The 22,282-nt window shown below is 60.3% G+C and overlaps 3 protein-coding genes across 10 annotated transcripts; 2 read left to right on the top strand and 1 right to left on the bottom strand.

The window, feature by feature from the left end:
* The first annotated feature begins 1,663 nt into the window (after positions 1–1,663).
* Positions 1,664–7,121, top strand: PCOLCE (procollagen C-endopeptidase enhancer). The gene is made up of 9 exons (XM_034430860.3): positions 1,664–2,466; positions 2,683–2,791; positions 2,884–3,145; positions 5,084–5,208; positions 5,328–5,464; positions 5,679–5,980; positions 6,183–6,254; positions 6,470–6,643; positions 6,827–7,121. The coding sequence occupies exons 1-9, from the start codon at positions 2,366–2,368 to the stop codon at positions 6,982–6,984; spliced, it is 1,440 nt and encodes a 479-aa protein (XP_034286751.2). The 5' UTR covers positions 1,664–2,365; the 3' UTR covers positions 6,985–7,121.
* Positions 7,122–8,728: 1,607 nt separating this feature from the next.
* On the top strand, positions 8,729–10,939 carry LOC117673461 (membrane progestin receptor epsilon-like). The gene has a single exon (XM_034430861.3). The coding sequence runs from the start codon at positions 9,333–9,335 to the stop codon at positions 10,653–10,655; it is 1,323 nt and encodes a 440-aa protein (XP_034286752.2). The 5' UTR covers positions 8,729–9,332; the 3' UTR covers positions 10,656–10,939.
* Positions 10,940–12,313: 1,374 nt separating this feature from the next.
* Positions 12,314–22,272, bottom strand: FBXO24 (F-box protein 24). 8 transcript variants are annotated; one of them, XM_060684714.2, is made up of 11 exons: positions 21,924–22,272; positions 19,541–19,612; positions 17,435–17,533; positions 17,138–17,324; positions 16,697–16,912; positions 15,343–15,604; positions 14,831–14,989; positions 14,133–14,254; positions 13,480–13,611; positions 12,934–13,104; positions 12,314–12,788 (listed from the first exon to the last, which is right to left on the bottom strand). In XM_060684714.2, exons 4-11 carry the CDS (start codon positions 17,252–17,254, stop codon positions 12,459–12,461), a joined length of 1,509 nt encoding a protein of 502 aa, XP_060540697.1. In that variant the 5' UTR covers positions 17,255–17,324; positions 17,435–17,533; positions 19,541–19,612; positions 21,924–22,272; the 3' UTR covers positions 12,314–12,458. The 8 variants fall into 8 exon arrangements, with proteins under 8 accessions (XP_060540697.1, XP_087749863.1, XP_034286747.1 ...); XM_087893737.1 differs by lacking the exon at positions 21,924–22,272 and adding an exon at positions 21,497–21,603; XM_034430856.3 differs by lacking the exons at positions 19,541–19,612; positions 21,924–22,272 and adding an exon at positions 18,457–18,723 and having other exon boundaries at positions 16,697–16,935.
* Between the last annotated feature and the right edge of the window lie 10 nt (positions 22,273–22,282).

Here is a 22,282-nt window from a genome sequence, read left to right as displayed (position 1 = left end):
CCTCTTGCCTTCAGCTCTTTGGGGTGGGGAGCCTGGGGGAGGCTGCCCCCTCGGAAGCACATCTCACCGTCCCCCCAGATGCCCTACAGCACATACAAACCCCCCCCCCAATTCTGGAGGTGCCCTCCCAGTCAGATCCTCCTCAGCTGCCTTGTTTACGGCAACCCCACCTCTCCTAGGAATGGGGGGCAGGCAGGAGCATCTGCAAGGGGGGGCGCAGTGACCCTGTGAGGACTGTCCAGGGTGAGTCTGCCAGTCCTGGGGGAGGGGAGGGGGTGCTCAGGACCGTTGGGGGCAGCGAGCTCTGTGGGTGGAGCCCCCTGAGCAGCTGGCGGCCAATGGATCGTGGGGGTAGCAAATGCTGCAGCTTGGAGGGAGGGGGCAGCTCCCTGCTTTAGAGAAGCCGTGGTTCAGTTTTTCCAGGGGAGGGTCTCCTTGCAGCTCAAGGGGATCCCGAATGACATTTCCCAGGCCTGTAGACTAATGCCCAGGTGGCCCCAACTCAGCCCAGATCCTGGCAGCTTTCAGTACCATCCATCATGCCACCCTGATTGGTGTCCAGGTTTGGGGGTGGATGGCAAGATGATGCGATTGTTCTCCCTGCACAGGGAGGGTCTGGGGTCCGCCAAGGCCTGACTCTTCTATAACGTGGGTGGGGGGGTGCTGAGTCACCTGCCACTCGAGATCAGGGCTCATCCATGCGCAGGGACCCAGATGGGGAAGGACAGGCTGCGGCTCTACCTGAGCAGGGACGGTTTCCTTTTTCTCTGCCCCAGAAAGAACAGGTGCGTAATCTGGGGGTCCTCACAGCCCCTGCTGGAAGGGCAGGTGGCAGCTGCGGCTGGGAGGCCTTCCACGGGCTGGTCCTAGACTACTGCGTTCTATCTGGGGCTGCCCTTGCTTCACTCTGCAACAGAGGGGGGTTTCAGCAGGTTCTGGCCAGTTCTGGAGAACCGGTAGCAGAAATTTTGAGTAGTTTGGAGAACCAGTAGTAAAAATTCTGACTGGCCCCACCCCCATCTATTCTCTGCCTCCCAAGTCCTAGCTGATCGGGAGGAAATGGGGATTTTGCAGTAACCTTCCCCTGCCACGCCCACCAAGCCACACCCACAGAACCAGTAGTAATTTTTGAAACCCACCACTGCTCTGAAAGGTTCCTACCTCAGCATCTGCAGGAGGGGGTGACTGGAGCCTCGCTGCCCCCCCCCCAATTCCTCCTGGTGCATGCCAAGGGGCTGATTATCCCCCTAGATCAGGGAGTTGCCCTTTAGAAACTTTAAAACCTGTGGACTTCCCGCTCCCAGAGTTCCTGAGCCACAGAATTCCTGTGCTGGGGAATTGTGGGAGTTGAAGTCCACAGGTCTCCAAGTTGCCGTGGTGGAACGTCCTTGTTTCTAGATCCTCCTTCCCAGCAGCTGCAATGCCTAGAACCAGCTGCCTTCCTCACTCTCCCCCCCCGTTTTAGCCCAGAGGCTTGACAGAGGGGGGCCCTGCCCGTTCTGTCTATGAAGCGGGTGCCCTGGCAGGACCCAGGAAGATAACTCGGATGCAGGACCTGCCTTCTGGGGCATCTTTCCCCCAAGGCTTTGAACCCCCACCCCCACCCCGAATGGGGGCCATCCCGAAGGAAATCTCTCTATTCCAGAAGTTTGTTTTTCATCCATTTCCATTTTTTTTGCCTTTTGCACTCCTACAGGCGGGGAGGGCATCTCTGCAGCGTGGGGAGCTGCCTGGGCTGGGTAGGGGTCTGTTTGCCAACCGGTCCGGCAGGAGAGCGCGTGCTGCACTCGGGACGTGCTCAGAGGCTAGCCCAACCTGGGGAACGGAGGGGAGGGGGAGGCAGCGTCAGAGGCGGCGGGACCCCCGCGCACCACCAGCGGGCTCGCTTCCTCCCGGCGCCTGTCTATTGGCGCTCCCCCCACCCCCAGCAAGCCCCCGTCCGCGCCTCCCGGTTGGCAGGAGCTGCCCGCCACGTCATATTCCGACGGGGGGTCCCCCCTCCGGCTCAGCGCCAGGCGTGGGGTGGGGCCTGTTTTTCGCAGGACTCGCGTTAACGGCGGCGGCCCGATAGCTGTGAGAAGCGAAGAGAGCGCTGTCCCGGGGCGGCTGGGCAGCTTCTTAGACGGCTTTTGGTTAAGGCCGGGCCAGCCGCCCAGGGCCCTCTGCACATGCTCGGCAGGGCCGCCAGCCCTGTCCCCCTCCGCCTCCGGGGCCTTTCGGGGTCGGGGCTGCTCCTCCGCCCGCCCCCGCCCGCCCCCCTCGCAGCCACGTCCCGCGGTCCCTCCCCTCGCCCGCCAGCCTGCCATAAGCGCTCCCGCTCCGGCCCCGCAACTACTCCTCCAAGCGCCCCGACGCCGCCGCCACGATGCAGCTCGTCCTCCCGGCCCTCCTGCTGCTCTGCCTGTCGCAGCTGAGCCGCGGCCAGAGCCCCTCGGCCTCCCCCGCCCCCGCCACCAACCAGACCAGGTAGACCCACCTTACGCCGCCCCTGCCCGCTCCCCGTCGAAGGGACGGGCGGGCGCTCCGAGAGGCTTTCGGCAGGCGAGCCAAGCGGAATCCCGGCGCCTCTGAACGGGGCGGCGGGGAAGGGGATCCGCTCCAGGCCGGGAGGTCAGGCCGGGCTCGCCCAGGGAGGGAGGGGAGGCGTCGGGGGTCCCGCAATCTCTACCCTCTCGCCGGCAGGCCCGTTTTCCTCTGCGGCGGCGACTACAACGCCAGCAACGGCTACCTGGCCAGCGAGGGCTTCCCCGAGCACTACCCGCACGGCCAGACCTGCACCTGGACCATCACGGTAAGGCCACCCCTCCCCGGCCCCCGTTCTCCCATCGCCTGCGGAGGGAAGGAAGGGAACGGGGAGCCCGGCTGACGCCCTCTGCCCTCCAGGTGCCCGAGGGGCAGGTGGTGATGCTCTCCTTCCGTGTCTTCGACCTGGAACCCGACCCGATCTGCCGCTACGACTACCTGGAGGTGTTCAACGGGCACGCAGCCCTGGAGTCGCAGCGCCTGGGCCGCTTCTGCGGGACCTTCCGCCCCGGGGCCATCCTGGCCACCAGCCGCCGGATGCTGCTGCGGATGGTCTCCGACGAAGGGACCGGCGGCAGAGGCTTCCTCGTCTGGTTCAGTGGCGGCCTCCCCCACGTGGACGGTAAGGGCCGCTCTCCCTGCTGGGGGGCCGCCCCGAGAGCTTCCCAAGCTGTGCTGGGGTGACCCTCCACCCCCTGGACAAGCGCTACGAAGCCAAGGAAGGCGAGGGGAGGGGGGGCAACTGGCAGGCCAAGGATGCTGGCCTTCTACAGGGACCGGGGTGCAGCCGGCCACAGGAATGCCTGCGGCTGAGTCGAGGGGGGGGGTAGCTGGCTCCCCAGATGTTTCCCGGACAGGCTGGGATGGAGGACGGGAGGATCAGCGGTCCTGAGCCAGAGGTGGGTGGAGCAAAAGAGGAGCTGGCCTTTCAGTCTAGTCGGGGGGTATCCCTCAGCAAGGAGGCTCCAGCCTCCCCCCCCCCCCCGCCGCTGCCAAGAGCCCTGCCCTGTTGGGTTGGTGAGTATGGGAATCCCCGCCCCCACGGCACCCCCACCCCCACCCCCCATCTTCAGCCTGGCAGCCTCCGAAGCCTCTGAAGAGAGACCAGCACTTGGCTTGGCTTTTTTTTTTTTTAATTTGATTTATATGCCGCCCTTCTCCGGAGACTCAGGGCGGCTTACAATGCGTTAAGCAATGTAAGGCTTTGGGGGAGGGCATGGGGGGGGGGAGTGACGCTGCTGCTCAGTTGCTGCCAAAGTGTCTCAGGAATGGGAGGTCCGGCTGGGCTTGCAAGGCAAAAAGCGGCAGCCCAGCTAAGCCCCCCCCCCCCGCCCCCTCCTCCTTCCAAGCATTCTTTGCCTCCCACGTCCAGCTGGACAAGGCTCAGCGGCTCCCCGCTTCCACTTCCGTCCTAACTGGTCATTAGCGAGAATTCTGTGGTCTCCAAAATGAATGTTTTGCTCTTTTGCTCCCCTCCCCGGCCTCTCTCTGTGCAGCACCCCCCCTCCCCTCCCCTCCCCTCGCAGCCCAGCCCCAGAGGCCCTCCCGAGACTTCAGCCAGCATTCCTGCCGGCTCTTCCCCTCTGGCCCCGCCCCGCCCCCAAAAGTAGGCTGTCCCAGAGGGTTTAGCTGAGTGCCCAGATCCCTCCTCCTGGTGTGGATTGGCAGCACCCAGGCAGGGATGCGTGCAGGATGGATTTTATCTCCTGGCTCTAGAAGAAGAGTGTCCAACTCTGGCAACTTTAAGACCTGTGAACTTCCGTTCCCAGAATCTGAGGAGTAGAAGTCCAGCGGTCTTCAAGTTGCCAAGGTTGGACGCTCCCCGTTCTAGGCGGAGAGAGCGATGATTGCATGCGGACATGTGTCTGCTGGAACCCCTAAACATCTCTGACCGTAGGAGCCCTGGGTCTGTGTGTCTTGGCATGTGTGTTTATGCTGAGCCCCTGCCCATGGTTAAACACGTGCCTGGCCCAGGTTTATAGAATGTGAGAATGTCTGTCCCGAGTTGGATCAGGCACTTGAACAGATTAACAGAGTTTGAAGGGACCTTGTAGGTCATCTAGTCCAACCCCGCTCCCCCCCCACCCAAGCAGGAGACCCTGCACCATTTCTGACAAATGGCAGTCCAATCTCTTCTTGAAAGCCTCCGGTGATGAAGCTCCCACAACTTCTGAAGGCAACAGTTTGGCTTCCTTCCTCCAGAACTACCCAAAAGATGACTATGCCTGGCCTGGGCACTTGCCTATCGCTGCAGCTTCCATGGTGCTAAATTCACTTCCATATATTCAGTTTAAAAAAAAATGGAGGTTTGACCCCAAAGGGCTGCGTTCTTGTGGGCCCTTTGAAAAGCCGAAAGTCAGGGTCTTGTCCCGACAGCTGCATTATACATGAGAAAGCCCAGAGTCGCTGCGAGTGGGAGGACAGATAAATCTAAATAAATATAATAAAAAAGCAGAACTGCCAGCCTCTCCCCCCCTCCCCCAAGCATCGCTTGCTGGAGAAGCCCCTGCAGAGGCCTGGGGCTCCTTCTTCTCACTAACCCCCGTTTCTTGTCTTGCAGAAAACCAGTTCTGTGGGGGGAAGCTTGAGAAAAGCCAAGGGTCTCTCAAGACCCCCAACTGGCCTGAGAGTGACTACCCACCTGGCATCAGCTGCTCCTGGCACATCATTGCCCCACAAGGCCAGGTAAAGTGGCGGGAGGCTCCCTGGCCCTCCCCTTTGCTGGGGGCAGAGAATTGCAAGCCCTCCCTCCTCATCCCAACCGAGGAGTGGGAGGGTGACCCCTTGGCTCTCCTCCGGCCTAGGTGATCGTCCTGACTTTTGGGAAGTTTGATGTGGAGTTTGACACCTATTGCCGATATGACTACGTGGCCGTCTTCAATGGCGGGGAGCAAGACGACTCGCGCCGCATTGGCAAATTCTGTGGAGACAAGTCACCCAGGTGTGTTTCCATGCGTGACAGCAAAACAGGTGTGCCTCCGTGGCCCTACTCATTGGAGCTGGAGAGCCTCCTTTTTCGGCAGCTTAAGGGGCCTTCTCATAAACGGGTCCTCCTCGGCCCCCAAGGCTGCCCTCGCCAAAAGGACTCCGGCCACGGAGCTCAGTTCAGACTGGCTGGGCACGTGGGTGCTTCTTCCCTGCCTTCCTCCCTGCAGCTCCATCCGCTCGGATGGCAACGAGCTTCTGATCCAGTTTGTCTCAGATCTGAGCGTTACGGCCGATGGATTTTCTGCCTCGTACGTGATGAAGAGTCACGATGAGCCGGTGGATGCCACCAGGACCCAGCCCGTGATCCCAGTTTTCCCAGGCTCCAGGCCCACGCAGACCAGCAGGAAGCCTGTGCCCCCTAAGCCCAAACCTCCCAGCAAGCCTGCAGACCGACCCAAGCCGGCTCCGCGCCCCAAGCCGACAGCCCAAGCCCGTCCTGACACTGCAGGCCCCACGACTCCCACTGCAGGTAAGAGCTCTGGAGAGAGGGGGGTGTGTGTGTGTGATGCTTTGCTCCCAGCCTGGCCCATGTCCCGAGCCCAGTGCTGGTGCTGAAGCCGGCCTGGACCAGGAAACATGTGCAGAGCGCTGGCCTTCTAAGCAGTGAAACCACGCTTGGCCAAAGGGGGTCACTGGCCTTTTCTTTCCGCTCCTTTCTTGTCTCCTTCCAGGTGAGGTCACCTGCCCGCAACGCTGCAAGCGGACGGGGACCCTGCAGACCAACTTCTGCGCCAGTGATTTTGGTAAGCTTGTCTTCCCGCCTGCCTCCCATCTCCCAACCTTGCCAGCACCAGGAGCCATTGCACAGTAGCCCCCAGTAGTGGGAGGAAAGTCATCTCAGAATCAGAGGGGGAGGGGATTCCCAAAGTCCCAGATCTCTGCACGGCACCTCCTGTCCCCAGGCAGAGGCCACCCTCGCGGTCAGCCTCTCACCCTCTCCCCAATATCCCACTTGCAGTGGTCAGCGGCACCGTCCAAGCCCTCCAGCGAAGAGAGGGGACCCGGGTCACAGCCACCGTGACGCTCATCCACGCCTACAAGAAGGGGGCCCTGAGCCTCCCCCCGGAAGCAGCCGAAGCCGCCACTCTCCGCTTGGACGTGCCCTGCAGACAGTGCCCCATTCTCAAGAAAGGTGAGAGGCCGGCAGGCTACTTCTTGGGAGCCCCTTCACACTCTGCACAACTACACAACATTCACCTGTGGCAGAAGTGGCCCGGCTGCACAGATTAGTGGGAAATCTGGTAAGGGAATCCGGCCGCTGAGCTGAGTTCGGATTCTCCCCTGCCTCTGCCTCATTTCTCTCTCTCCTCCGCAGGGGCCAGCTATGTCTTCATGGGGAGGGTGGAGGCCGACGGAAGCGGGCAGCTGCCCCCCACCAGCTTCGTGGTGCCCCTCCGGCCGCAGCAGCAGCAGATTCTCACCAACATCAGCAAGCGGCCCTGCACTGGCCGAGCCAGGAGGAACCGCACCTGAGGACCCGCCCACAAGCAAAACCATGTAACCAATAAACAGGCAGGGAAGCAGTTCACGGACTCCAGGGTGGGGAATGACACCTATTGTTCTACGTTGTTCACACCCGCACCGCTGTCTTAAAGGTATTTTTACACACACGTGGAAGCCTTTGTTGTTCCGTGACGTTGTGGGGATCCCTCTTATCCCCCTCCTGCTGCCCGACATTGTAGATGCAGCCCCCACCAGGGAGATGCCCAATTGCTTAGGGGCAGGTGAGGGGCAGGAAAGGCCAGGTGGGAAAAAGGTGGTTCTGGCTGCCATCCCCACCTGCCCCCCCATCCCGCGGCCTGCTACTCCAGTTCCCAAGGGTATTTCTGAGTGCTGGGATCCTGGCCCAGGGATGGCCATCAAACTGGACCTGCCAGCGCTCCGATCTGGCTTGCAGCTTTGGGGCGGCTGCAGAAAGGCTCCATCCCCCCTGCCAGCTCGTCTCTTCCACGTCAGCAGTGCAGGCTCAGTCGCATTTCTCCTACAGCGGCCTGGATTGGAAACTGCAACCTGGTGCTTCCTTGGCCCCCAAGTCCTCAGGGCTGGAGCCCACTGCTTTGTCCCCAAAGGCTGCTGCCCCCTGTTCTTTTGGCAGGAGGCCTCCCCCAGCTGCCCCTGCTGACCCCCAAGAGCAGCTCCCCAAAAAGTTTTCTCCTTGGCTGCGGTTCCTGGGTGGGGTGGGGGGCTCAGTGGGGCTGGGCTGCAGGAGGAGGGTCGGAGGCTCAGGGAGGGGAGGGAGCCTGGGCTTCTCCCTCTGACTCTGGCTTTCAGGCCCCCTGGCAGCTGCTCTCTGCCCTCGGCTGGTAAAGTGGGGCAGGTGATAAAGGGCTCCTCCCAGAGTTCTGCTGACAGGCAAGACAAGGACCCCTCCTGCTGTCTCTGCCCCAAAGGCCTGGGCCAGGGCCAGGGACAGCAAGCGGGGAGTCTGCCTGCTTCCCCTCCTTCCTTCCCTCCCCAAAGGGCCCGAGGCTCGGAGAGCAGGGCCTGAGCGCCCCCTTGTGGCGTATGTGGGGGCTGGTGAAAGCGGAGAGACTCTGGCCTTTCCCTGCTGTCCTGAAGTCACCCGGCCAGGCCCGCAGCCAGGGAGAGCGATGGCCCAGCTGTCCTTCGGGTGGGGGTGGTGACGGGAGGGGGGCAGGGCTGGGGGTGCTTTCTAAAAACAGACGGCACTGGAAGGTCCTGGGCGCTCACCTTGGGGCAGAGAAAACTCGGCTTCCCGTCAGCAACAGCAGCATTTCATTTTAATTTTAATATTTCAATGTTGGGGCTCTGCTGGACTCTGCAATGACTCCGGGCAGTTTATAGAAAAATAAAATTAAAATTTTGGAAGAAGAGGGAGACGACCAGAAGTCCAGCCCATTGCAGAAAGAAACACAAGGAGGGGGGCTTCTACCCAACAGCTGGGGGGAAAAGCAGATCCCCAGGACACTGCAAAATCAACAGGGTGGGAGGGGGCAGAATGGACCTGGGGGAGGGTCTCATTCTGGAGGGCAAAGGCCATCCCTGGGAAGACCCTCTTCCTGGGTCCGGTAAAATGACAGGGCTTAAGGGAGGGAGGGGCAGCATTCCCCTCTGGCTGACTTCACTGGGAGGGCTAAAAATAGTCCCAGCCTTCTAGGGGATCACCGGCCCTCCCTTTGCACCCCGGAGCCAACGGCGCTGCCCCCCAGCCCCCTCCGCTTTGGGCCGCCCTGCCCCCCTTCCTGCCCATCTGAAAGCCCCAGCCGCCTTTTCCTCCAGAGCCCTTTGGGAGCCCCACCTCCATCCCAGGAAAGGGGGACTGAACCCGGGGCTGCCCTGCGCGCTCCTTCTCTCCGCACCCCCTTTTTAACCCCGTAGAACTGGCTGAGCTCCGGCCTCGGAGGCTCCCTGCGGGCCTCGCCGCGGAGAGGAAAGGCGGGGGAGGGGGCGCCTTACACGGGAGGAAACCGTCCGGGTGGGGGAAGCGCGGAGCTCGGAGCCATGGGGGGGGTGGGGGGAGGTTGCTGCCCTTCACTCCGCCGCCGCGCAGTTTCCAGCGGGCCCTGGCGACGGTTGGCGGCCCGGAGGTGTCCCGAGGAGCCGTTTCAGGCCGGGGGCCGCCGGAGCTTCCACCTAGGGAGCCTGGAAGGAGCCCCCCCACCTTCAGTGCCCGCAACCGCCCAGCGGCAGGGAGGGCGGAGCGGCCGAGGGAGCCCGCCCAGCCCCGCATCCTCCCCAGTCCCCCGGGGAAGCGGCACCTGCTCGCCCCGCTCGGCTTCGGCGCAGAGCTCAAGCGGCCGCCCCTGCCGCCAAATCGGCCGCGACCACCAGCCGGCTGCCCGGGCCCTCCCCGCGGTCGGATGGGCTCGGCGGAGCGCCCGTGGCTCCCGCAGGCAAGCGGCGCGGCTCTTCCCCCGCCCACACCGGCCCCGTTTTCAGCGCCCTCCCCGCCCGTCCCGCGGCGGCAGACAGCGAGCTTCTCCCCGGGGCGGCAACCGGCTCTGCCCGAAGGAGCGCCAGGCGGCCGATGCCCCTCCGAGCCCCCGCGGGAGCCGCTCCCGGCGGCCCCGCGGCAGAGGCGGAGGAGCAGAGCGGGGCCCTGCACGCGGCGCTCCGGGGCCTGGATGGGCTGCCGGGGGCCCCTCCTGCGCTCCAGCGAGGTTCCGCCCGGCGTGGCCGAGCGCTTCATCCTGAGCGGCTACCGCTGCCCCGGCTCCTCGGCTGCCCAGTGCCTCCTCTCCGCCTTCCGGCCCACCAACGAGACGGGCAACTTCTGGACCCACTTCGTGGCCCTCTTGGTCTTCGCCTTCTGCTTCCTGGAGCCCTTCCGGGCCCCCGGAGGACCCCTCCCCCCGGGGCCCCTGGAGCCTTTCTACTACCCGCTCTGGAGCTACTGCCTGGGCGTCTGCGGCCTCCTGGCGGCCAGCAGCATGGCGCACCTCTTCAACGCCATGTCGCTGCCCGTCCGGGAGATCTGCTTCTACATCGACTACGGTACCATCAGCGCCTACACGGTGGGCGCCTCCTTGGCCTACTTCTACTACGTCAGTCCACCCGCAGCACCGGAGCCCGCCAATCCCTCCTCGGGCTACCCAGAGGGTGCCAGCCAGCTGTGCGCCGTGGCCGGCCATGCGGGCACCTGGTTTGAGACCCTGTATGTGCCCGCTTCTTGCCTGGTGGCCCTCTTCTGCACCCTGGCCTGCTGCAGCACCCGCCGCCGGTGCCCCCGCCACCGGTACCTGCTCCGCACGCTCATCTTCCTGCTGCCCTTCGTGGTGGTCTCCATGCCAGTCTTCCAGAAGCTCTGGGGCCAGGGGGGCAGCCCGGGGACCGGCCACCTCTTCCTGCGCCACTGCCTCTGGCTGCTGGCCTCCGGGCTCTTCAACGTCAGCAAGGCCCCCGAGCGCTTCAGCCCCGGGAAGTTCGACATCTGGGGCCACAGCCACCAGTGGTTCCACTGCTGCTCCTTCATGAGCATCCTGGATGAGCTGCATATGATCCGGGGGGAGATGGAGCTGCTGGCGGAAGGGCCCCCCCTACTGTCCAGAGCCCCCACCTTCCTCTCCACCTTCGGGGTGATGCTGCTGGCACTGGCGCTGCTTGCCACTATTGTCGCCTGGTTCGGGGTTCAGGCACATGGCAGCCACTACCGAGACCAGAGCAAAGCCCAGAAGGGGGACTGAGGAGGCAGACTCCCCGCCAGCTGCCATCGGGGCTCCCGCCATGTAAAACCTGAACCGAGAGGAGTTTCCTTTGGAACTCAAGCCCATGAAATGAAGAGAGGGGCAGAGTCCCCCCACTCCAAGAGGGGCAGAGCCAAGCAAGCAGGGCTGACCCAGGACTGCAGGAGGAGGAACAGGTGCGGCTTGCAAGAGGAAGGGCTGGGAGGACCATTTGAGCCCGTCCCCCCTTTCCCTTCTCAGCTGGCATGGCAGGGGATCTCCCAAAATATATGTGTGCAAACCGAGTGGCTCTCTTTCATGCGCAGAATGGGGACATTGCTTAGGTTTTTTTCAGCGGGAGGGGGGAGTAAAAACTGCCGTGGAAACCTCAGCTGCCTTTTGCTTCTCCTGTGGCTTTTTCCAAAGGGCGGATGCTCCAGGATGGCCGTGGCTCCTCCCGGAAGGAGATCCTTCGCCTCCTTCAGCCCTCAAGGCTACGGAGGTCGCTGGGGGGCTCATAACAGCTGCTGGGAGGTGTAAGGGGGGGGCATGTGCAGAGAATCAGGCTCCAGGCTGAGATTCTGATGGGAGAGAAGGGTCCCCTGACCTTCCTGGTGGGAGACCCCCTTGTGGGTAGGGAACCGAGCCCCTTCTCTCCTGTCCCAGGGTGGCCCTGCTTTCTGGCCAGGGTGGGCTTGAGTTGCCCAAATCTGCTCAGAGGGGTTTCAGCATTTGGGGCTGAAGCAATTTATTTAGCTCCGAAATTGGTTCCTTCCTTACACGCTGCTCCTGGCTGCCTCCTCCCAGGGGTGGGGGTGAGGACAGATGCGGGGCACCTTTTATGCAGCATCAGGTGGGCGAACAAATTGTACACAGCTGGCCTGTGGAGAAGCGGCTGCAGCTCTGTGGGGCTGGGGTCTCCCTCGGGCAGAGCTCTACCCCTGCAAGGGCGCCTGGAAGGGCTCCCACCCCCGGAAGAGGAGAGTGGGTCAAGAGCTACAACAATGGGGTGTCTCTGGCCGAATCCTGCCTTTCGTTCAGGCCAGGTCCGACCCTACTTAAGCTTTTTCGGACATCCCAGGGGGCTGCTCCTCACAGAGGGAGCTGCTCCATCATGGCATTGCCCCTCAAATTACCATCCTGTCCTGGGGAGGCCTGGGCACCCGCCTAATGGCAATTGCCACCCTTGGGCCTCTGCTGCTCCCAGGTTTGGCACGGCCACCACAGAAAGATTGCCCGAAGACCCTGGGGGGGCCTAGCCAGCTGTGCCCGGCTTCTTCCAGGGGCAGATGGAGAGCTTTGCCTTCCAGGGGTCAGCTCTTCCCCTGGGCACTGCCTGCCGCAGACCGGCCCCAGGGACCGTGGAGGAAGCGGGGGGTTGTGCATGCGCTCCGGGCTGCTGAACTGACCCCGTGGAACCCTTCCGCTCCAGCCAAAAGCTTCCGATGGAGGCTGGTGTGTAGTTGTGCCCTCGTGGTTAATCCGCTTGTTCCAGCTCTTTCGAAAGGTGACAATAGTTCTTGTTCCATCGGTTTTTTTCTTTACATTTGGTCCCCAAGGACGCGAAAGACGTTCAACCAAAGAGCATCCTGCTTTTCCCCTTCAGTCCCCCCCCCCCCGAAGACCCGGTCCAGTCACTCGCCCCCCCCCAACTCCTGCCGGGGTCAGCAGAGGCTGCATTGGTCTGTGCTTGTGCTTTATTTATTCCCAATTGTTCAGTGCGAAGTCTTCTCTATCTGTCAATCATGATCCATGATGCGTATAAGGGAAGGATATCGGGGGTGGGGGTGGGGAAAGGGGCCAGAGGGAGCCGTGGTCCATGAGCTAGCTGGACGGGGGGGCTTCCCGCAGTTCGGCCGCCCTCTGGATCATGTCCAGAGCCTCCCAGAAGAAGTCCTTCTGGAAGGTCATGAGGGGCATGCTGCCCACCGCCTCCTTCATTTTGGCCATGCGCCCCTCCAGCGTTGGGCACTTGTGCAGCTGGCTGAGGTACTCTTCGCAGGTGCGAGCGGCCAGAGCCTCCGAGTCGCCGGGGGCCACAGCGGCCTTGCTGGCCGGCAACTCGCGGTAGGCAGGCGCCTCCTCGATGTCGTGGCTGGATAGCATGTAGAGGCATTCCCGGGTGGAGCAGATACGGCGGGCACAGGGCGGCACCTGCACGGGCATAGGGGAAGGGCGATTAAGAAGGCCCCGAGAAAGAGGCAGCCGGTACTCCGAAAGCAAGGAGGGAAGGGCGGTGGGCAATGCCTCCAGGTACCCCGGCCTGTTCCCCCCTCCATGCTCTCCCAGCCCCCCTCACCTTGATCTGCAGCCGGACAAAGGAGGCGCTGCCCTTCGGCCATCCTGGCAGGCGCCCCCCTGCGCCACAGCCACAGCCCATCAGGTCCTTGCTGAAGTCCCCGCTCTGGCTCAGCACCAGTGTGTGGTTCAGCCCACACCACAGGTCGAGGGGCCATTTCAGGTAGTGCACCTGCGTGGGGGCAGCGACAGGGCCTCTGAGCAGGGCTGGGGGCTCTGCTCACACCCACACCCACACACTGCCCCCCCTCCATGAAACGCATTTCCCACTCCAGGCAGAAATCTGGCCCAAGATTTAAGGATTCCTTCTCCAGTTGTTATCCTGGGAAGCTCTGACATCGCACAGCCAGTTCCAGTCTGCCAGGGGAGGGGAAGGGGGGGCTGTTGGCCAGACAAATGTAGGGACACCCCAAACCCCGCAAGAGCCCGTGAGGGACAGAAGCACGGTGGGGGTGGGGGCGTCAGAAGCAGCTTGGCTTGCAGACTGAAAGCTCGGTGTGAGGGAGACTCCTGGGAAAACGGGCCGGGGGGGGGGCTGAAACTGTACCTGGGCAGGCTCCCCGCGGTCTATCTTGTCCCCCGTACCCAGCTGACCGTAGCGGTTATTTCCCTGCATGAAAATCCGTCCAAATTCATCCACCAGGCCCAGGTGGTTGTAACCCAGGGCGCAGCTGAGCACCTGTGGAGGGAGGCAGCGGGGCTGAGACAGCCTGAGCCGGACTTGGGGGGCAAGAGAGGCAGCCTTCAGGGGGCGGGAGGGAAGGATGGATAGGTCTCTGGAGGCCGTCCAGGGTGGAAATATAGAAGGGTGCCTCTGAGCATGTGCAACATTCTCTCCCTGGAGCTGCAAGTAGGGATGGGAGTGGCCAAATTAATTTTCAGGCCACATCCTTAGAAGTGGAAGTCCGAGCTTAACTCTCCAGACTCCCCTTGGGAATTGTTGCCTTAGGAACCTGGGTGAAAGCAATGGTGGGGAACCCCCACCCCGACCCAGAAAGGAGAGAGCAATGGGGCTCCACAGGGGAGGGAGGAAACAGGAGGGGGAGGGAGGGGGCTGGGGGGCCTGTTGGTGAGGAGGAGTAAGCCTGGGCCCTTTCCTTGCTTCCTGCCCACCATCTCATCCAGGATCTGCCCATCTCAATACCACAAGTCCTTCTGCAGGTCAGCCAAACTCTTCCCAAGGTCCCACCTGTGTGTTACCTTAGCTGGGAGAGAAAGGGCCAGGGGCATCTGCTGATCAAGAGGGTCGAAGGCATGCAGGGTGCCAAAGAGGTCACGGTAAACCCCAGGGGAGTGGACCTCGAAGTAGACGGTGCCTTCGCCTGTGATGGGGAGACCACAGTTGGCTTCAAGCCAGCTCCAGAGAGAAGCAGAGTCCAGCCGACCTCAGGTGGGGGCAGAAGGGCTCTTTCCCCTCCATCTGGCCCCGATTCTCTGGATGGGCCTTGACTGGAAGCTGCTCTCCCTTCCCCTTCTCTGCCTCCACTGCTTGCTGCCAAGCCCACCTGTCTCCCCCACTTGGTTTCCAGCCCTATTGCTTCGTGCTTCAATTGCCTGGGTCCTGACCGCCCCCCCGCCTTTCTCTCAAAGGCTGCCATGCCAGGTCCACGCCGGCCTCTTCTCATCTTCAACCTCCTTCTATAGATCGGGGGGCCCTCCGGTCGGTCTCTGTTGCACCCGGATGCTGTACAGCCCCTAGATTCCTCTTAAGGCTCCCATTTATTTCTTTTTAAAAGACCCCAATATGGCCTCCCGTCTCATAGAACCATGCTAGGCAGCTCAAGACAATCAAAAAGCAGATTAAATATCTGTCTGTCTGTCCCTCTTCCTTCCAGCCAGGCCCCACCGGAGCCCCCCGACGGGGAGGCTTTGGGCAGGAGGTGCCCTCTTGGCCTTACCTGTGAGGTAGACGGCGCTGCTCTGGTTGGAGTGCATGTGGCGGACGGAGATGTGGGGGAGGCACTTGGAGACTTTGCGAAGGGCCAGCTGCACCGTGTAGGAGCGGGGCTGGTCCAGCTGCGTCTCGTTCACCACCAAGCTGTAGATTTTGCCTTCCTCTGCGAAGAGAAAAATTCCACCCTGGCAGGTGATGGCAGGGAAGAATATTTTGCTGCATCCATACAAGCCAAAGGGGGAGTCCTGCCTCGGGCATGAAAGCTTGGGCCAGTCCCAAAGGCTCGGGTGACAAACCGGCTGGCTGGTTCCTTTCACGGCCAAACGGGTCAATGCTCAAGTACACGGACTCTGCGCTTGTGGGGAAACCCACGCAGGGCCCTGCAAAAGCAGCAGGCTCTGTCCCCACCTGCACCCCCACCCCCACCCCCGTGGCTGAATGCTGGGAAGGGCCCCCAAAGGAGGGCTTGCGCCCCCCCCCCCGTGGCTCCCGTGCCCGCTCTCCTCGCTCTCTCACCTGTCAGGAGCAGGAGGGACCTTTCGGTCTCTTGCCCCACCAGCACAATCTGCCTGAACTTCATGGAGAAATGGAAGGTCATCTTGAACACCCGCTGCCCACTGGATTGCAGGTACACCTCCACGCAGTCACAGAGGCGGCTGCTGGGGGCCGGGCCAGAGCCCTCGCTGCGCCCCAAGGCAGGGCTGGGCGGCTGCTCCCGGGTGGCCAGCACGTACAGGTACTTGCGGTAGACGGTGTCATTCCGGGGGTCTGTGGCAAACTGCAAGGCAGAGGCAGGAGGAGGCACCCAGCATCAGGAGGCTGCAGCGAATCCTCGGGGGTGGAAACGGAAGAGGTTTCCTATGCCCCTCTCCCCCCACCCCCACTTGCTCCTCTTGGAACAGGTATTCCAGTAGGGATCAAGGAGTCTGCAGAAGTGCTGCAGAGAAGGCCACCAAGAGTCCTCTGGCACGCGAGGAGCCCCCACTGTAGTCCTCCAGAGGGGGGGGTGCTCTTTGTCACTCCTCAGAGGGGAGGAGCCAGAGAGCGGCTCCTCCGGCCTCACTTCCCTCTCCCATCCCAGCCCTTTGCGAAAAGCTGCTGCCCTCAGTCACCCCCTCGGGTGGCATGGACTGTGGCAGGAAGGGGAGGGGGGCAGCCGCCACCCTTTCTGCATCGTTATTCCGAACACATCCTCATGTCTGGTCTCCAGGGGATCCAGCCAACAAGAGCCTGGCAAGGCCTGCGTGGGTGCTCTTTTAAGGGGGCATGCAGCAAATCTGTGGCTGAGTTTCTCACAAAGGGCAGCTCCTTTTCTGTTTTAAGGGCCCCAGACATTGAGACTCTGTGCAAACAAGGTGCAACACCGGGCTGGGTTTAGAAACCCTGGCACGAAAGCATGACGCTTTATGGGGAGACTCTGTGTGGTGAAAAGGACCCGAGAGGAAGGAGGCTTGGGAGTCATGGCCAGAAGTTAAGACTGAAAGCCCTCAGCTTGGGGAGCCCCCTTGCAAGAGAACGGGGGTCCGTGGCCGCTTTCTGCATTAGCCACAAGTTGCTCTGGAAAGCGAGAGGCCACAGAACGAGCCTCCTCTCGCCTGCCGTAGGGCAGAAAGGAGAGGGGAGAGTTGGCTGGCAGTGACATTTCCCTCTTTTCTGCCCATGATTTTGTAGTTCTCGGTTCAGGAGAAACCAAGAAACCATCAGGGAGGCAGGAGGGACTGGGCACAAAACAGAAGAAGGGGATACCGGGTTTCAAAAGAGCAGCTTGGTTCCCTCCCACCAGCGCTGTGTTTCCCCTGCACCCGGTTTGCCAAGACACCCGCCCGCAGGACTTGGCTCCCCTCTCCTCTTCCGCCGCAGAGGCACGTACGTCCTTAGCACTGCGGCACAGCACCATGTAGCGGCAGGCCCGGCGCCACTGGATGTGGCCCATGGTGGAGGAGACCAGGGCATTCTTGAGGAAGAAGAGCGTGCCGTTGTAGTCCAAGATGAAGATGTGGTCCTTGGTGGGCAAGAACTTCCGGTAGCCGTGCGAGAGAAGGGGGGCCACTGTCTTGCTGACGAAATGCCGCCGGCCGCTGAACATCTGGAAGTACAAGCCCTTGGTGTCTGTGGGACAGAGAGGCCCGAGGGCAGGGAAATTGGGTCTGTCTAGAGGAGCCGACTGGGCAAGAGCTCTCCCTTCCAGGTGGGGCCTGGGGATGAGACCATCGCAGCCTTGGTCCACTTCCCTCGTCCTTCGGAGGACACCGGCTCTTGCTCCTCCCTCCTTCCCTTCCCTTCCCTCCGCTTCACACCACGCTATACTGACAGTTGAGGATGGCTGATCTCTTCCACGGCCGGCTGCCACCCGAATTCTCATCCCGCAGCCGAGGGGAAAGACGGCGGCAGATCCGCTGCCAGACCCCCTCACTGTCGCAAACTTCATAGAAATACCGGCAGGTCTGGCCGAGAGCCACCAGGTCCCTCACTGGCAGGAAGGAGATGATGTAGTACAACTGGAAGAGGAGCGGGAGCCAGTCAGGACGCGTCCCCGGCCTTCCTCAGGCACAGCTGATATATTGCCCCTCTGTGCCCCCTTCTCTTCTCCTGCCCAAGGCTCACCCACCAGCTCGGGAGGGAAGAGCTGGATAGAGGCGGATTCTCCCCTGGTCTTCTTGTCTTCCGTGGCCTCCGTGGATGAGCTGCGCCGCTTCTTCTTGGGCTGCTGTAGGCAGAAGAGAGGAGCCAAGAGCCCCCTTATCCTGGATCTCCCAGTGCTTCATCTCTCAAGGGGTCTGGAGGGCCCTTAGCAGCTGCTCGGGAGTCAGCTCAGTGGGCAAAGATCTTCCCTGGCAGGTAGTGACCTGGTGGACTTATGCCTGACGTACCATCGTGAAAAGCCAAAGAAGAAATAAGAAGCATCCGCCTCACTCCTGCTACTTCTAAAACTCCAAGACAAGGCGCCCAATCTTTGACCTCGCAGAAACCTGAGATTCCCCGGATTCCTTTATGGAAGCAGCCATGATCAATTAAACCCAGAGGACCCTGGCTTCTTGGGCAGAGAAAGGGGAGGGGAACGCAACGTTCTGGGTGCGGTTCCTACAATGGGCACCAGGTGGCAGGACTGACCAGGTAAAGAGGGAGCTCCTAATTTCGGAGGAAACAGTCCTTTACATGTCTGAAAAGTGACTCAACTTCATTATAGCTGATTCATAAGACTTTTTTTGCATGCTTAGGACAAGTTTACCTTTTTTTTTTGCAGTTGCTCTGTTGTACTGTTACTTGGATCTAAAAACATTTTGAAATAAGGTCAGTCGAATTTGCCAAACTCCACACGAGTCTGCTTTTCAAGATTTTTTTTTGCAAAAGATTGTGAGTCACAGGTCTGACTAACTTGTTCTGATTAAAGGTAACGTTTGCAATAAAAGTCCATCGCTATGGAATTCTCCAGCTTTAAAAGAAGGTGCGTAAGGCTTGTAAATTAATTTGCATATGCAAACGAGGAAGGGGAGAAGTGGAAATTTTGCACGCCAAGCTCACAGAGAAAGCCCCTCCCTCATTCAGCAACTTCCTGCCACCCTCCCTTCCCCCCCCAGCACTTCCTCATAGTTTTCCTCGTCCTCCACGCCCTGCGGTCCAAATGCTCACTCCAAGCGGCTCTTCAGTGCTAGAGATGAGGGAGAAGCGCTGGGGCTTTCTCCTCCTGAATTTTCGGGCGATGCGCCTGTCGCTCATGTCTGCCCACCCAGCCGTAGACTCTGCGGTGGGTGTGAGCTCTCAGACCCACCCTTGCTGCTGAGCCCAGCATGGCCAAGGCTTTTGAAGGCCTCTGCCCACCAAGCCTGTCACCCTGGGGGACATAGCCCTATGTGATAATGGCCGTCTTGATGGCTTCACAGAGACTGGGTTTCCCCTGGTAACTGGGGCACTGTGACATCAGCACCCATCTGGGGCATGCTTTGTGAGCTGGACACGAGAGATCGATCTAGCCTTCGGGTCAAAGATTAGCCTGAGGGGCAGGGATCCCACAAACGGTGGCTCTGGCTCTCCCTGTGCTGAGAGTTTCTTTCAAATTGCTGCATAAGACACATTAAGGGGCAGGAACCAGAAGCCAGCCTTCCTCTCCTTGAAATCATTGTGAGTTTTCCTGTTAAGAACTCCTGGCCAAGCTCTTTCCAGCCTGCATTTTGGGGTTGTTGCGACTGATAAAAAGGAATTTCCTTTGGGGTTTTTTTCTTCATTGCAGCCTTTGCTACTTGCAGTCATTGGGAGGGCTTAGCTTAATTCCTGTAAATTCTTATGAGGTCATTTTTGGGGGGGGGTAGAGGGAATTAAGTGATTAGGAAGGTTATTTTTTAAAGCTTCCCAAATGTATTGAAGAGACTGTGGAAATATTTGCATTTACCAAAGCAATACTCAAAGGTGATCAGAAAGAACAGTTGGCTCTTCCCAAACCCCTTGCTGAGTTCAGATGAAAAGCTTCGTCCACCCACTGGATTCCCTGCCTTGGCAGAGAACTCAGGAATTCTAGAGCCTGCTGGGGTTCCAGTCAGAATCTTATTCCTGAGAACATGAAGTGCCCGGGCTCTGAGCCATTTGGGTTCTTTCCACCTTCTTGCCTGATCCCAGGCCCCATCCCCTCACCACCACCAGCTGGCACTCTGGGCTTCAACCCTCAGCTACAAATATTCTCCTTTATTGGCACTCTGGGTTTTCTTATCCATGCTCTTACTTGCAAACGCTTTGCTGCAATCCCCTGAGTCCAACATGGGCTGGAGCTTTCCCTTCAGTGGGCATGGGAAACCTGAGAATTAGAACATGAGGAAACATAGTGGAGTGGAAAAGAAAAGCACAAGACTTACATGCAGTTGTCAGATTAAAACCAAGTTAGCTGACAGAAGCCAGCAGGAATCTGGTAGCTACTTTCCAGGCTGACAAATCCATGGGAAACCCTAAGCTTTCGTGATCTGTGGCTCACTTCATCAGATGTATTATACCGTGGGTACAAGTCTCAGTAGTTGTGAGCAATTCAATTAGTAATCACAGTACAATTTCAACTGTATAGCAGAGTTGTTTCCCTATCCAAACAGCCACCCATTCCCCGCCCTCCCCCCAGCCGCCATGAACCCGGTTCATAAACTCCCGGGTTTTCCTCCTCTATTCTCAATTGACACGAATGCAATGTTGCAGTGCTGCGGCCGTGACAGATGCGAGAGCCTGGCTGTGTGGGTGGCACAGCAGAAGGCATTCTCCTCTGAGCCAGCAAGCGGGCACGGACTGAACCTCCAGAGACCTGGGCCTTTTTTGGCTGCACAAGGAAGAATGGTGTGTTGGACACCAACAGGATTCACTGATCAAGGGTAACCCCGTGGCACACACCACCATGCCACTTAGTTTCTCCCAAGAGGTTTCTCCTACTTCCTGATGTACAGGTAGTCTTCCACTTAACAACCATTCGTTTAGTGACCGTTCAAAGCTACGGTATGACTGCACTAAAGAAACAGATTTATGACCGTTTTTCACCTGACCATTGCAACCTCCCTGTGGCCACTTAATCAAAATCTGGATGCCGGGCAACTATGTCCCGTGGTCCCCTTTTGCAATTTTCTGCCACAAACCAAGTCAATGGAGAAGCCAAGTTCACTAAACAACCATGTGACTAAATTAACGACTGCGGCAATTCACTTAACAACTGTGGGAAGGTTGTAAAAAATGGGGCAAAACTCACTTAACGACTGTCTTGCTTAGCAATGGAAACGGCGGCTTCCATTTCGGTCGTAAGTCAAGGAATACCTATGTTAGATGTGACATCCAGCATTTCCCGCTACTGTTGAGAGGAAATTATAGAATAAAGCAGCAGGCAGGCGCTCCGTTTAGGAGGGGAAGCTGAGAGACACCCCCTCCCTGGCTAAGCCGAGAATAAAGGCAACCCCTGTCCCTTGAGAGAATGCCCCCCCCCACGGATAGGGGTGTCCGGAGGGGGGGGCCTCCTCCTCAGGGCATCCTGGTCAGCCCAGAGGCCGGTTGCAGCCGGTGGGGGTGCAGGAAGGGCAGAGCCCTTGGCTGCCCACCTTGCAGGTCTGGGCCTGGGAAGCCTGCCTGTGGGGCTGCCGGCCACCTTCTATGAGACCCCAGGGCGGCTCCATCGGCCCCTGCGGGTCAAGGCCCTTCCGGGGACCTGGCAGGCAGAGCAATAGCTGGGCCCTCTTGGCTTTTGAAGAGCGGTGGGCCTCAACTCCCAGAACCCCCCGGGCCCCTCTTAAAAGGCCCAGGGTAGTTAACAGTAGGAAGGGGCCTTGGAGGCCATCTAGTCCTCCCCCCTGCCCCCCCCACGTGACGTTTCCGACAAAACGGAGCCTTCACCATTCTTGGGGTTCGTGTGGAGAGGCTGCCCGGGGGAGAGCTTGGCCCGGCGGTCGCCTCTCCTAGGAGCCAGGGGACCGAGTTCTAATCCTGACAGGGCTGGAAGGCGGCTGGGCCTCTCTTCGTCCCAGGGTTGGTTGTTGGGGGGGGGGGGGAAACAGAGGATGGGGGAGTGTTAGGCTTGTTCTGGGTTATTTATAACGGTGGGCTTGGCAAAAAAAAAACCAACACTCTAAAAATCATTTTTAGACAGTCGAGAGCCGTTCAAGTTTCCCCTCCGGCTGCGACCCGCGCAGGACAAGCGCTCCTCAAGTCATTGGCGAACCTGCGGAGGCTCCCGGGGGCTTTTCAGCAGTTTTGGCTGCAGCCACGGTGCATCTACGGCTATCCATTAGGCATCCGGCCGAGGCACTCTGCTTATGCCCCGGGGACCCCGTGCCCGCGCCTATTTCCCTCCGTTTCCCGAGGCCGCGCCTTTCCTCAGGCTTGGGCCCGCCTCCCCTGAGGCGCCTTTTGTCCCGATTGGTCGACAAGCTCCACTGAGAGGCCGTGTGGCCGGTGACTGGCTGCCGTGGCTGCCATTCTCCCCTATCGAGGCTGGTCGCTCGGCTTTCAACCGCTTGCCGCCAGGAGCCGAGCGCCTGTTGATTGGCAGCTCAGCCATCCGTCAGAGGGAGGCCTGCCTTCTCTCGATTCTACGCGCCGTGATACGCCCGTTGTCGACTCGCCAGCTAAATCAATCGTTTCCCTACCTGCCTCCTTGAATGTGATAGGGCGACAGAGGCACGTGCGCAGCAGTTTCACGTGTCGGTCAGGCAAATTGGATCCGGAGGAATCTGCCTCCCTCGTAAGCGATTGGTTGGACCGAGACGCTTTCGCACAGGTCCCAGTTCCCTTCCATCCCGGGCATTCGATTGGAGCAAAAGGAGGAAGAGTCAGGAAGCTTTTAAACGGGATTGGCTGTCGGGCGTGGAACGTCTCGGCCAGGACCTTTCTAATTGGCCGCTTTCCGCATGTCCGGCCTCTCATAGGCGAACGCTATCCTTCTGGCTCCGCCCCCTTTGGCTGGGGTCTCGCTGTCTCTGCCTCCCTATTCTCATTCGGCTCCCGA

Source organism: Pantherophis guttatus, chromosome 4, assembly GCF_059756535.1.
Source record: "Pantherophis guttatus breed Tessera chromosome 4, ASM5975653v1, whole genome shotgun sequence".
In the NCBI taxonomy this organism is placed as follows: Eukaryota; Metazoa; Chordata; class Lepidosauria; order Squamata; family Colubridae; genus Pantherophis; species Pantherophis guttatus.
This window is presented reverse-complemented; position numbering and strand designations above follow the sequence as displayed.